This window comes from Labrus mixtus, chromosome 6, assembly GCF_963584025.1.
Source record: "Labrus mixtus chromosome 6, fLabMix1.1, whole genome shotgun sequence".
Taxonomy (NCBI): domain Eukaryota; kingdom Metazoa; phylum Chordata; class Actinopteri; order Labriformes; family Labridae; genus Labrus; species Labrus mixtus.
In genome coordinates, this window is record NC_083617.1 from 16,214,428 (window position 1) to 16,226,777 (window position 12,350).

The window sequence follows — 12,350 nt, forward strand, 5'->3', positions numbered from 1 at the left end:
ACACACACACACACACATGCACACTTACACAATGGCACACATTGAGGCACACAAACCCAGGTACACACACACACACCCACTCACCTCCCACTGCGCTCCATTCAAAGCCTCAGAGGCACTAATTATTAGAGTAATGGTTGTGAGAGGGTGGTTTCCGGGGATTGTGTGTGTATTAGTGTGTATAATTGTGTGCAGGGTAGGAGGCTGTTCTAACATCTGTCACTTGTTAAATTAGCCTGAGACAATTGGAGCTCCCGACCAGATCACACCATGGAACACATTTACAACGTACAAATACTGAAAGAGTTTTCAATTTCAATCAAGTTGTGTAATGAAGTGTGTGTGTGTGTTGTTTGTGCATGTGTGTGTTGTTGTGACAAATGCTAGGTACAAGTGCCTTATTATATTTGCATGAATTTGTATTTAATCTCTAAAATATTATATAGATTTTTAAAAAGGCCGTATAGGCTATACAATATTGACTTACTTAAATTGATTAATCTGCGTATTTCCTTTCCGGTATTGTTCAATTGATGAAGAAAAAGCTTATCCCAACTTTACAATTTAACACCTTTTATTTGAGCACCAGTCAGACAACACTAAAAAATAGGATTTATCTTGTTTGTTTATTCCTCTAGTTTGAGTAACTGTCATTTGAAAATAATTTACACTTTTGCTTTAACGTTGAGATGTTAAATCGAAAATGTTAAAACATTAGGAAGGTACTACTGCCATTCCTTTAGCTCCACTACGACAAGACAAGACAGACCCTCACTTTACAGGACGGTAAAACTTTGATCTGATTCTGGTTCTGGTTTCATCGTAAAATTGGGAAAGACTAGTTCTACTGATTTTAAATATGCAGGCAAATAAGTAACAGTAAAGTACGAGAGTAAAGGAGATGAGAGAGTAAGCTTTAAATGTGTATTATAATCCATTTTTGATATGAAAAACACAATGCAGGTCTACAATCAAAGCAGAGTTACAGAACATTGTATAGATGCATCTCACTGAATGTAGTGATTTCATGATAATCTCTTTCTGTCTTAACACATTCAACTTATGGCTCTGAAACAGTCAGATACATCCAACAGAAGTTTAGTTGATTGTCCTCTTCCGCTGAATGATCTGAATCTGATTCGGGATCCAATGTTTAAAGGATCCTTCCGTAGAAATCTGATCCTTGATTGATTGATGAATGGATCTGTGCTTAGAGCGTTTGCTAATGCTGTTACTTCTGCCACGCTGCAGAATCTAACCGCGTGTAAGCAGCAGAAAGAAGTGTTTCTTCTTTCCTAAATGTTTTTATAGACACACAAATATGGTCAAACTTTGAATCTAAGTGTTCATGACACCTTTAATTAAAACAGCATCATGTTGCTGTCAATTAGCAGTATGAATAAAGTTTATGAGACCAACTTTCCTTCAATAGATGAATCATTGTATTCATTGCAGTCTAATCTTTATTGGACTCAGCTAACCACACTGTAAGTCACTGTGCATGACAGAGTTGGGTTTTTTTTGTGATCAAATATTTTAATTTCCATTAATGGAGGTAAAATTACACATCAAAGTAAATCATCAAATTATATATTCCCTCCATTCTTAACCCCTCCCTGCATGACAGAGTTGTTCACATTTTCAGGACAGGATTTGACAACTTTGTAAAACAAAAACGTTCTCAGTCTTTGAATGCTGAAGAAAATCCCTTTACTGATTCCCATGGATTCAGCTGAATGTGAGTCCTGGTCCATATTCTCCTCTCTGAGACATCAAGCTATGGCAGCCAGGTCTGTTTTTGTTTCATGGTGTGACAAAGCAGGAGGCTTACTGTCCTCTCTTAAACTTTGCCTCTTCAATGCCTGTTACCTTCCTGTTTCAACCACGAGCTCTGATTGCATCATACGGAGCGATAGATTACATATATTTTACACCATCAAAGTATTACCGGCTCCCTTTGGCTGACGGCTGGGCCAAGCTGCGCATATGCTCCACGATTAAGCATCCTTAAGTGATTTTTCATAGCCGGTTTCATTTACCGTGTTTAAATGTGCTTTGGTTAAGCCCATTGGCCTCTTATGTCAACATGCTGCTGAGGAGATGGCATTAAATGGATTTAGAGGACTGTGTGTGTGCGTGTGCATGTATGTGAAGGAGACCATGTGCGTACTTTTAACATGTGCTTGGTTATTCTGCTTGTGGGTGTGAATGTGTGTGTTGGTGTGTGTAACTGAGTATGCATGAAGCATGGATGCAGGCTTGAATGTAAAAATGTATATTTATATCTATCTGTGTATGTGTTCTAAGGGCTTGTATGAGTGTGTATGTGTACTCAGTTTGTGCACGTGTGTGTGTCAGGGGGTTGCATCAGGGTGGGTCATAAAGGTCTGGCCCTTAATGCTAAATCAGCCACCTGGTCCCAGATTGGGCCACAGCCTGGATTCATATCCCCTCCTTCATTTTGGAATGAATGGGATTAAACCTAATCCCGTTTATAGACACCCATAGAGATCAATACTAAACTGCATTTAACTTGATTTGTCTGTAATCTATTACAAAGACGCTTACTATTGCATTAAATGTTGTCCGGAAAGCCCAGGCATCATTAATGGGTGTATTTCCTCACGGTTTAAGGTTTGAACCAGTTTTTTTTATTACAAATGCTTTATAATCCAACCGCAATTTCAGGACAGACTGAGTGGATTGACCTGATTTGAGATGCTAGTTTTTCCTGACTTTTCAAGCTGTGTTTCGCTTCCCTTGTGAATATTTGCATATTAATTTGAAATTTTAACACAACAGAATAATTTAAACCCTCACGTTTATAAATACACTCATGCCACGGTTAATTGGCAGTTAGATTTCTAAATCTCGGGGTGCAGCCTTACTCGTTCAACTCAAAGCAGGATATCTGAGAGACATGTGTAACAAGCCCCCCCCCCCTCCTTTCCGTTTAATTGGTTTCATAAACAGATTAATTTGAAGGAGAGGGGGGCTTAATTGCTAATCAGTGTTTCCATGCACCTCCTGAAGAGTTGAACAGGATCAAGTGTGTTCTTCTACCACAAAAAGGCCTTAGAGCCTGCTGTACACTAACAGGCGGAGAGAGAGGAGAACAGGGGAGGAAAGAGATACAAAGACTGAAAGAGGCAGGGGAGAGGAGAGGAGAAGAGATGGTGAGAGTGAGGAGAAGGGGGAAAATGTGTTAAAAGAGTAAGAAGGGGAAAAAAGAACAAGCATAGCATGAAGACACACTGGGGCTGAAATGCGTTTCCTCTAACTTCATACTTATCAGACTAAAGTAGATAGGAAAACAGGGATTATAACTTATGTTCATGCTGGATAATGAAGCGATAACATTAAGGAGAAACTCAGACTAAATCCTTTTTTTTCATTGTTTCCATTGCATTAACCAAAAGTTTTAAAGTTTTAAATTAAAATGATTAGTTTGTTAATGGAGTCGATTACATCAAAATGAATCTCTGCCGTGATTAATAACTTACTAAAAGAATCTTCTTTTATTCATCAGCATGTTTCTATGTATCCAATATGTGCTAGACATATATATGCTATACATTTTAAAATAAGTGAATCTTTGACAAAGATCTTTTTCAAGCGTACGCTGACACCATGGGTGACACCTTTGGCAGTAATTGCAGGTGAGATTTCACTTCACTAACAGTAACCTTTTTGACTTTTTTACAGTTCATCACTGGTTTCTGAAGTGTCAGTGTCAGTTGTTTTGTCTTTGGTCTTAGTATCCAATAATTCCGAACTTTACAAAGAGTTGAAAAAAGACCACTGCCTCCAACTACAAGTAAACTACTGCTGTGTGATGATGGATGTGCATGTGATTTTTTTTTTCCCAGGAATGTAAACTTCACATTCAAAGGAATCTTGCAAACAAAAAAGCTTTAATACGCTAAGAAAAGCGACTTAAGAGACCTTTTTTTTTTTTTTTTTTTACTTGAAACGTTCAATTTTAAAACTCAAAAAACTACATAAAACAACAGCCAGGCCAGAACTCTGGAATGACAACATCTTCATTCTGTCACAATGGGATTTAAGCACCCAAGATTATAAATGCTCAGGCTTTTATTTTTCTGAGGAAATTCATGTCAAAATTTAACATACTGTATTTTATCAATCTTTTATCAATATGAAAGATCGAGGATGAAGTTCTGGCTCCTTGCTCTGTTATGCCTCTACTTTTGACAAAGCTTAAGTTTCTCTGCTTTAGGCAGTTACAGGCTATACAAAAATGTAAAACATAATCAATGTTTAAATAGTTAGTGTTTTTACTTAATTATTTGTGCAGCATTTTACCTAGTATCCCTGTTTCTATCCTGATTCAAGCTGTTGTTGTTTTATATCTAAAAGATAAAGAAAATAGATGGAAACCTGAATGTGTTGTAATCAGTGCGTAGTGATATTTAATCACAGTTTACTGCTGTGAAGGAGACAGTGAACTCTGTGAGTGTCACCTTAACAATATACCGTTGTTTTCTGTTTTGAGTCATGACATTGAATGAGCAGTGCAATGATGTCATCCCCAGCGGTGCTGAGCGACAGGCTGATTCTGCTGTCCTTCCTGGAGCAGAGCCAAGTGGCTGCAGTCTACCTCAACCAAAAGAACCAGGACACACCAGAGACTGGCAGGCGAACAGACAAACTTTCAGCCTCTGAAATCAAGGTACAGTGGAAGGCATTGATGGAGTGTGCGTCAGTAGTGTGTGTGCTTAAAGTGTGTGTGTAGCTAGGTTGTTGTTTATAAGAGAGAGAAGTAGACAGTGGCAGAGTCAAAGGAAGAAGATGAAGAGCAAGAGAATAAAACGGGAAATGTCTTTACGTATCATTGTCCAAATACATTTTTGTATCTGCTCAAAGAATGACATTTTCAAAATGTCTTCTATTTCATGTTTAACCACGTGTTTTTGCCGAGGTAGATTAAGCAAAATGAGTTTAAAAAAAACCTATATGGTGCTCTTCTGTTACAAACAGCCAAACAGTATGCTAATCATTGTATAAGAGATACAAAATGGTTACCTTTGAACATGCAAAATCTCAAAATCTAATATTTATAAATGGAAGGTTAGCAGGAAAAGATACCTTCTGTGTTTTTGCAGCATTATCTGGGTCTTTGCTACATTATCAACTTTTTCCCGCTGGCAGCAAGTTTATAAAACATCTACTAAGAATCTTTTAAGTTATGATAGACTATTTTAACTTGTGATCAGCACCTCAGAGACATTGCTTTTCCAACATTAATATTGATATAGACGTGTTGTGTTCAAAAGTCAAAGACACTTGGTCACTTGGTTAGCCATCAAATCTGTCTTAGTGCCCAAGATCTTTGTCTATCTTTGATACCCTTGAATGCTGTTCATTTGGCTTGACACAATTTTGTGACACAAACTAATGTTTGACTCCCTTTTTATCTTTTGCACAACAGGTGCACAGTCTCATAACCACATTCAATGTCAGAATCCTGTGAATAAGACCACAAACGGTGACCTTTAACCCTCTACTTCTTTCCTATTTCTGTCTATAATTCCCTAAAAAAGATGTGTGATCTGATGGAGTTTTTGTATTTTTTTGTAACAGGCATCTGCATTCTCGTTTTTCCCTTCCCCTAAACAAAACTACACTATGTCCTCTGTCACAAGCAAGCTAACAGCTAACCCTGTCATTATCACATTACTGCCAGGCCCTTTAGTTGAGGTGTGTGTGGGTGTGTGTGCGTGTGCATGTTGTCTGTGTATAAAAGCAGTCGTTCCTTCTGTGTGTCTGTCTCCAGAAGCATAGCCCTGATAAGACACCCCACCATCACCACCAACCCCACACAGCCACCCTATATTGTCCAGACCTCTGTCAACGCATGTGCATGTAACCTGCAATATACACACAGGTGCACACGCACGCCCAACTACCCATCCCCCACAACCAACACACACATGCACAACCACATACACACTGCCCTGGTCCAGTGGGCTAAGCTGGAGAGGGATAGTGGGGGACGATGGGGGGGGGTAAACTAATCCGGCCCACAGAAAGTGGTTTCTGATTATTGCTGACCAGCAAACGCCAGCAAAAAAAAAAAAGGCTTGAAGAGACGGGTAGGGATGGAGGGGCATGCGGGGGTAGATATAGAGTGTGTTATTAACCCCAGTGATTTTCCGATTTTTTTTATTTCTTTTCTTCTTTTTCCATTTCTAATCTGTCAGTGATCTGCCATTTAGCTGTTTTGGGGGCAACTCTTTGTTCTCTTTATCATCAGATATACTTCCATCTTTTTAATTTGGCTCTGTATTTTGTGTCCAAAGCAAATATTCCCCTCAAGGGGGCAAGAAGGGCAGACATGGACCACTGAACCTTAAACCTGCTCTACTCATACAGTACAGCATGCCGATTTATTAATTTTTGTGTGTTACTGTGCCTTTTTATTGTAATAATAATAAAAAGTTTTGTATTCTGCTTTGACAACACATTAGGTATTGGCCGCTCCCTTGCACTTTTACAGAAGTCATGAAAACGTGTTCTGTTGTGTGTGCGTACTTGACTTGATTGAATCTGGTCACTTGTGTTAGGAAATGTGACTACCAATATTAAGAGTATGTAAGGCCTGTATGAATATGGGAGTGTGTGTGCGCTTGTTGACAGCAAGACCTTTAATATCACCATCAACCAAAGTGCTTCTGAAAAGAGTTCTGTTTGTTTAATGTGCATTTTGTGAACTTTGCTATCTGCAAAAGTGTATCTTTGACACCATTTACACCAGTGCTTCTACATGTATGCACGTGTGTATTTGTGTGCATACATGCATGCATTCATGTATATGCGTGTGTGTTTCTTTGGGATTGTGTGTGCCCCCCTCAAGCACCACGAGAGCTCATTACTGTGGGTCTCTTTGTTGTGGCCCGTAGAGCGTGGCAGACCTTCCCCAAAAATATGCACATCACTAAAACAACAAGCCTGACAGACCAAAACACACACGCACATTAATAATGGAAGATAAAAAACAACCTTAGACATCAACAATAACAGGATCGGGGAAGGACGGGGGGGGGGGGGGGTATTTGGGGCTACAGATGTGGAAGATATACAGCCCTCAAGTGTTAACACAAATCAGGCATGTGAGTCCAAATCACCTAGGTACACTGAAAACGTCCCCTTCTTCTTAAAAAGTTTTTTTTAACTCCATGCTTGTGTCTCTAAGTGTCTATCGTCATACTTCTGACCTTATTGCAAAAATCTGAAGCTCTTTTAGGTGCTTATAATCAGTGCATCTGTGTGTTTTGTCTCAATGTCCAGGTAGTCTGTGTAGATGTGAGTGGACAGGGTCGAAGGCTTCACAGACGTGTCGGTCTCAACCGTCTCCAGGATGTGGCACTGGTGTGGTGGAACCTGGACAAGCTCGACGAGGAGCTGTGGACCTGGACTCCCTCAAACACACCCAGGAACAACGTGGTCCTGCTCAGCTGCTCACCTACTGAAGGCCTCAAGGTACAAACAAACACATATAAAAACTTCTTGCACTGGAGGAACTTTATTATACAGAGCAGTTAAAGCAACCCTGCTTTACAAGGGTTTGCACTGCAAGAACTGTGCAGAGTCGTAGGTCTGAGAACGTGGAATAGAGAGACTTATTTAGCCTTTTTGGAAAAGATACTCATCCAGAACACCATGAACCCTTAGTGGCATAATGTGTGGTGATAGGTGCACACATGATCCAATACCACAGGATGAACCTGCCATCTTTAAATTCTTCTATAACAGCTCATGTTGGTTTCCTCAAAAAATTACTAAAAGCTGCTAAAATGGATTGGAGGTGGAGTCTAACTTTAGGAAGTCCCCATCACTTCATGGTATCCATTAGAAACAAAATAATTCCTACCAATATGTCCTCTATCTCATTGTTGTCTCATATTAAATTGCTATAGAAACCACAAACAGGCCTGTGTCACTTAAGGGTTCCTATGGGTAGTGTAAAGGTTAACTTAAAAAAATCTGGAGGTTATGTGGATCGCCTGGAAGCTCATAATGGGCAGTTCCGCTTTGTGATTACCAAGAACTGTTTGGTCCAGAAATATCTCAACACATGCAAACACAGGACAAGGCAAGGTAATTGGGTTTATTGGGAAAGGATGCACCAGACAATTTATCACCGGAGGGGTCAGGAGGATCCTGCAGATGTGTACCTGTGAAGTCTTGTGGGTTAACTGGTGAAATATCAGGAGGTGAAGCCATCGGAAACCAGCTGTGGGGTTCTACAACTGGAGTATATTGATATTCCTGGAAATAACTCCAGCTTGTGCTTAATGAGTGATACTTGCAGACCTGGCATGTAAATGTCAATTTTTGGTGATTTCAGGATTTCACCACCAGCAGTTACAAAAAAAATGTATAGAATATGATACAATCTTGTTTCTTGCTGAGTAACTTGCTGACTAAAATGAGGAAGTGCAATCAATTGAAGGATGTAAGTGTGAAAGCTTTCCATCAATTGGGGATGTTTAAGCAGTGCTGAGCTTTTGCACTGAAGATGAAGCTAAGGCAGAGGGAAAGTGCTTCATTCACAAGGGGATCTACAACAATTTTAATCAGTAATAGTAATATCGAAAAAAAGAGTTCAGCCTAGAACTATTGCATTTTCTCATTGAAATATGTCTGATCATTCTGTCTCATGTGGATCTTCTTTTTGGAAACTTGAGCCAGAAAGAAATCCATGAACTCAATGTAAGGTAACATATCCTACCTGGCCCGAGACCATCTTCAAATCTCTCAGGAACAGGACATGGCTGCTAAGACTGCACTATGACAGAGGAAAAAAGCTAAGCTAATTCTAGCTAATAACCATCACGATTGAATACAGAATATGGAACAAAAGTAAATGAGACAGAACAAACATTAAGTTGTTACACATTTGTTACACTTTTTATAAACAGCCACTCAGGCTGTTTATAAAATGTGTAACATCTATAGATTGTTTTAAACTTTTCATTGCTCTTTGTAGACTTAAACTCAGTGCACAGATCATGTGGTTAATCTGTGTGTTCGTTTTTCACAGACTCAGGCAACCTCTCACACACGCTCTGCAAAATACACGCGCACAGTGAAAGGCAACAAAGCTGCTTTTTTTCAGTGGAGACCTGTGTTGTGGTAGATGGGATTGGTGATGGTGTGTTAGTCACCTCAAGGGTGGCACCTCTGTGTTACACCTCCATGCATCACCATATGAAGAAAGCAGGAGCACTAAGCCTTGGTGCTGTGTGAAGGAGAACGCCTCCACATCCACACATGCTCACACACATACACATCATCATGGCCCCTGGCAAAACCCTAACTACAACCCAATTCTATGTCAACCTAGGATTGGCCTCGTGCCCAAAGCAGATGAAAGATCCCAAATTACCGAACTGGGCTTAACTCTATACTCCTAGTACCGCGGTAAACATATGCAAAATCTTCTCCGCACCAGGGAGAGAGAGGGAGAGTCTGCAAGAAGGAGGAAAGATGAGCGTTACCAATCGCATGCTAGGAAAACAAATTCACATATGGGAGCTGGGGGGGATTACTTGAATATTGAAATAAGCAAAGCAGATGTTGTTCTCTGCTTTTTCCGCTTCTTGTTTTTGGAACACTTTCCACATTTATCACACTCCTTCACCTAGTTTATTCTCTCCGTCTCCTTCACACACACACACACACACACACACTCCCCCCACACACACACACACACACACACTCACACGTCCTCCCTCTCCTCCTTCTCCTTCCTTCCTTCCTCCACGCTTCAAGAACATTAAAGTACTTCATGGGGCTGCGGCAATGCGCTCTAATGAAAGCGTTTGTTGTCATTTTTCAGATGCGCGGTGTGAAATTAGACGAGCAGTTTATGTAAGAGCCGTGGCGGGAATCAAACGCCGGGCAAACATCGGGAGACGCCAGCTACTTCAATCACTTCAAGCTCATATATATGTTCCTTTTGTTCAGTTCGCTATCTGCCACACTAAGCCAATTTTCTAGCCAGTCTCTCGGCATTTAAAAAAGTCTGATTTCTTTCCCTATGTGGTCTTAATTCATATCCCCCCACCCCCATCCTCCTGCTGATAAGTGGAGCCACGGCATGCCTCTCACGGCAGGAGAGGAAAACACATATAGTCGTTTTTTACACAGCTGGTTAACATTTTTAATTACCCTTCCTTCATGCCCCCCCACCCTAAACAAACACACAAACACACATACATACAAACAATTACCTGGAATTTAATCATCTTAATAGAAAGAAAACACCAGATGATTTTTTTTTCTTGCCATATTTGAATATATTTGTGTTTGAAAACATCCTTTGTTGTTGTTGTTTATAAAGTGTATGACTATCCTGTTATCTGTCACATTTTCTCTGCAGTTGTTGATCTGCGTTTCTGTGATTTCTGTGGTCTTTTAATTATTTTTGACTTCACCACTGAGCTGCAAGGCCTTTTTCACTTTCAAAATAAAAAAAAACCTAAACGGATTGTCCAAGAAAGAAAACACCAAAGGGAGTAAATTATATAAAAAGAAAATATAATTGCATAGAAACGAAATGTGTAGTTCATCTCCTGCTAGAATGCTGTGATTTAGACTATATTAGAAGCCAAATTAACAGTGTAAAATGGCTAATTTAGCCTGTGAAACATAAAAAGCTGCAGCCTTAATATGCAGAATTAAAGCATGGGAAGTAGAAAAAATGAGCTGTAGTCATAATTTGGACCATGAAAGGGTCGGGAATGGAATCCAAAGAGCAGAATTACCCCCAAGCTTCCTCGCTTTGTAAAAATCACACAGGAAATGCTGCTGCCACAGTTTCAGGTCTAGTGAATAATGTTCACCCTGCCCTACAATTATGTTCAGCGGTACCAATTATGACAGTTAAGGTATGAGGAATATTCTGATTGGAAATCCTGCTGTGCCTGTGCATTTTCTCACACCAATACCTCAACACTAACCCTAATTCACACACCTAAAACTTCCCAGCACCCCCCCCCCCCCCCCCCCCTCCCAAACCGACAACCCTCATCCCTTCATCCCTCCAAGTCCCTCCGTCTCTCTACCCGTCTCTCTCCGTCTTTCTCTGCTCCGTGAGCTGGAAAATTGGCTTCAAAAGGCCACTGCTGTGAACAAGGGCCAGCCACACAGTTGGGCCCGTCCGCTTTATCTTTCACGCCACGGAGGGGAAAAAAAGGTGCTGGCGAGAGAGAGACAAGAAGAATGGAGAAGAATAGTTTTGACCAGTCACTGAAACCAATAACCAGGAGAAAGCTACTTACTAGAGCCCCCCCCTTCTCTGTCTGTCTCTCTGCTCTCTTTGCATCTTTCTCTCTGTATCCACCTCCTCTTTTTTCCCCTCTTTCCCTCTCCACTGTCTTCACTCACTTCCATTTCCACTCTCTCTCATCATCTTTTGCGTACATTTCTTTCTGTCTCTCTCCCACTCTTTCGCTCTCTCTCACACATCTATACTCACTTTGCTCCACCTCCCTCCTGATCTTACTCATCATTTTCAACATTATTCTCTTACAATTTGGAAATACATTATTTTCACATGACACAATGTACTCTGGAGAGTTCACATGCACAGAAGGCTTTCTTTTGTAAAAATCTTACAATGACACTTGCATAATGTATTGGAGAAGTCATTCCATTTTCCCTTTCCCTTTAAAGATTGGGCATTGTTCTAGTTTCAACATGTTTTTTTTACAATATTTTATGCATGTGGAAATTTGTAAAACAAGTTGAATTGTTATAAAAAATAAGAGTAAAAGGTGAACATACAAGGCGATGTTTTAGCTCTGTGGTTACAGTGTGCGCCAAAAGTACAGAGGCTAAAGTCCTCGTCACAACGGCCCTCGGCCCTTTCAACATGTCATCCACCACTCTCTCCTCCAACATTTCCTGTCTCCCTTCAGCTGTCCTATCCTGTAAAGGCAAAAATGTCCTGAAAAAAAAAGCCTCAGTCAGTTTTTGCGAATGTTTATATTTTACGTCATGTTCGTGTCCTGTTGTGCTTACAGCGGCATGAAATTTAGCAGTTTAAGAGTTTATGTTCCGACACATCCTAGCCCTGTAACCCTGAAGATCATGAGTGCCATGCTCTAATCTCCTAATCAGCCGTGTTGCCTTCAGGGGCCTTCTGCTTGCGTTTGCTCTGTCTATGTGGAATGTAAAATGAGGCACACCATGGCCTTAAAAGGTGACCCAGAGTCAAAATGCTGCTTTGCAGTCCGTTTAAAAAATGTTGTGATTGTAAATTTGTGACTGTGTAGGAATGTTTTTGATGCAGGGTTTCTGTGCACTCCACTGCAGCACTA

The 12,350-nt window shown here is 40.4% G+C and overlaps 1 protein-coding gene across 3 annotated transcripts in view; it reads left to right on the top strand.

Moving 5' to 3' along the window:
- The window catches only part of wdpcp (WD repeat containing planar cell polarity effector), a 74,415-nt gene that overhangs the window by 35,641 nt on the left and 26,424 nt on the right, over positions 1–12,350 (top strand). For all 3 annotated transcript variants that reach the window (XM_061040271.1, XM_061040274.1, XM_061040272.1), the window contains 2 exons: positions 4,557–4,693; positions 7,312–7,503. In XM_061040271.1, the coding sequence (XP_060896254.1) occupies positions 4,557–4,693; positions 7,312–7,503 (329 nt within the window). The remainder of the gene's footprint in view (positions 1–4,556; positions 4,694–7,311; positions 7,504–12,350) is intronic.